General features: G+C 42.0%; 1 protein-coding gene across 2 annotated transcripts in view; it reads right to left on the reverse strand.

The window, feature by feature from the left end:
- The window catches only part of slc2a8 (solute carrier family 2 member 8), a 13,804-nt gene that overhangs the window by 2,234 nt on the left and 10,205 nt on the right, over positions 1 to 1,365 (reverse strand). For both annotated transcript variants that reach the window (XM_017306928.1, XM_008419511.2), the window contains one exon: positions 1,114 to 1,222. In XM_017306928.1, the coding sequence (XP_017162417.1) occupies positions 1,114 to 1,222 (109 nt within the window). The remainder of the gene's footprint in view (positions 1 to 1,113; positions 1,223 to 1,365) is intronic.

A 1,365-nucleotide genomic window follows, 5' to 3' on the forward strand; every position in this document is an offset into this window, starting at 1 on the left:
TGTGTGTGTGTGTGTGCGTGGGTGTGTGTGTGCGTGGGTGTGTGTGTGCCTGAACATTTAACACGTTAATGTTACATTAAAAAGGTGAACTAAACTCTCTGTCCTGTGGTAACAGCAGCGCATCATGGGGAGCGACAAGCGGCAACCAAACATGAAAGGTTTCCATGACAACAGACGGTCGAAAATATTCAACTTTCTCGTGTCGCGTCGCTAACTGGTGCATGAACATCAGCGCTACAAAAAATTACCAAATATCTTAAAACGCTTAAAATATGACAAAACTAACTTATTAGTAACTTTTCTTTGCTTGTTTTAAGTTCATAAATCCACTGTCAGATTATCTGACTTGTAACAAAACATTTTTCTCATAAGTGAATTAATCTGCTGATGAAACTGGAACTTCTTCCTCAATATTAAGAAATTATTGACTCAAAATAAGATCCTGACTCTTGCGGAAAAGTTGCTGGTGAGATATCTGCACTAGAAACTTACCAAGAAAACCAGATGATTTTGTGTTTTTGCGGTTTGGATGAGAACGAGCGACTGTGGCCTCATCACAGCAGAGCAACAGGAAATTAATGGAGAGTTTATAGATTAAAGCAATTTTTTAAACCTTCCTGAACATGAAAACCTGAAAAACCGAGAATCTTCAGAGACAATAGTTTTTTTTTTTTAAAGAAAAAAGTTCAAACAGTGGCGGTTTTTGATATGGGCAGTTGCCCAGGGCGGCATCACAAAGGGGCGTGCGTCCAAGAACTAGAAAATAAAATCAATCTTATCTGTCTGCTCGTATGCATGTGTGGTGGGGTGAGTTTCCCTGAATTGCTGTTGAGAACTGGGAGAAAACAAAGATCACATCATGTTTGCATTTTAATTGGTTGGAGTGCGGCAGGGGGCGGGACTTGCATATTTATATTTCAAGCTTACAAAGCCAGACATAATGATTAATCCTAATTAATCACAGCAGTAGAGTCTGATTAATCCGATCAAATTAAAAAGATCCTGGGAAAAATGAGGAATAGGCCAGGAAATATCTGAAAAGTTTGGGAAAAGAAACAAGAAGAAACAAAACATGCATTGATGATGTGATGAAACTGGTTCTGTTGAGAGAACCTGAGATGACGAGCAGAACCTTCCTGCCGGCCCGGTCCATGATCACCGCGGCGATCCCAGTGAAGATGACCTGAATCAGAGCGACGATCACCGAAGCCAACTCGCTCTCCTGAAAAACAGCAGCAGTCAGGAAGGGAGAGCGCCGCAGAGCCAGATCCAAACTGAAATCTGCTTCCGGGGCGACTGTGGCTGTGTGTGTGTGTGTGTGTGTGTGTGTGTGTGTGTGTGTGTGTGTGTGTGTGTGTGTGTGTG

The sequence above is a fragment of the Poecilia reticulata genome, linkage group LG9 (assembly GCF_000633615.1).
Source record: "Poecilia reticulata strain Guanapo linkage group LG9, Guppy_female_1.0+MT, whole genome shotgun sequence".
Taxonomy (NCBI): domain Eukaryota; kingdom Metazoa; phylum Chordata; class Actinopteri; order Cyprinodontiformes; family Poeciliidae; genus Poecilia; species Poecilia reticulata.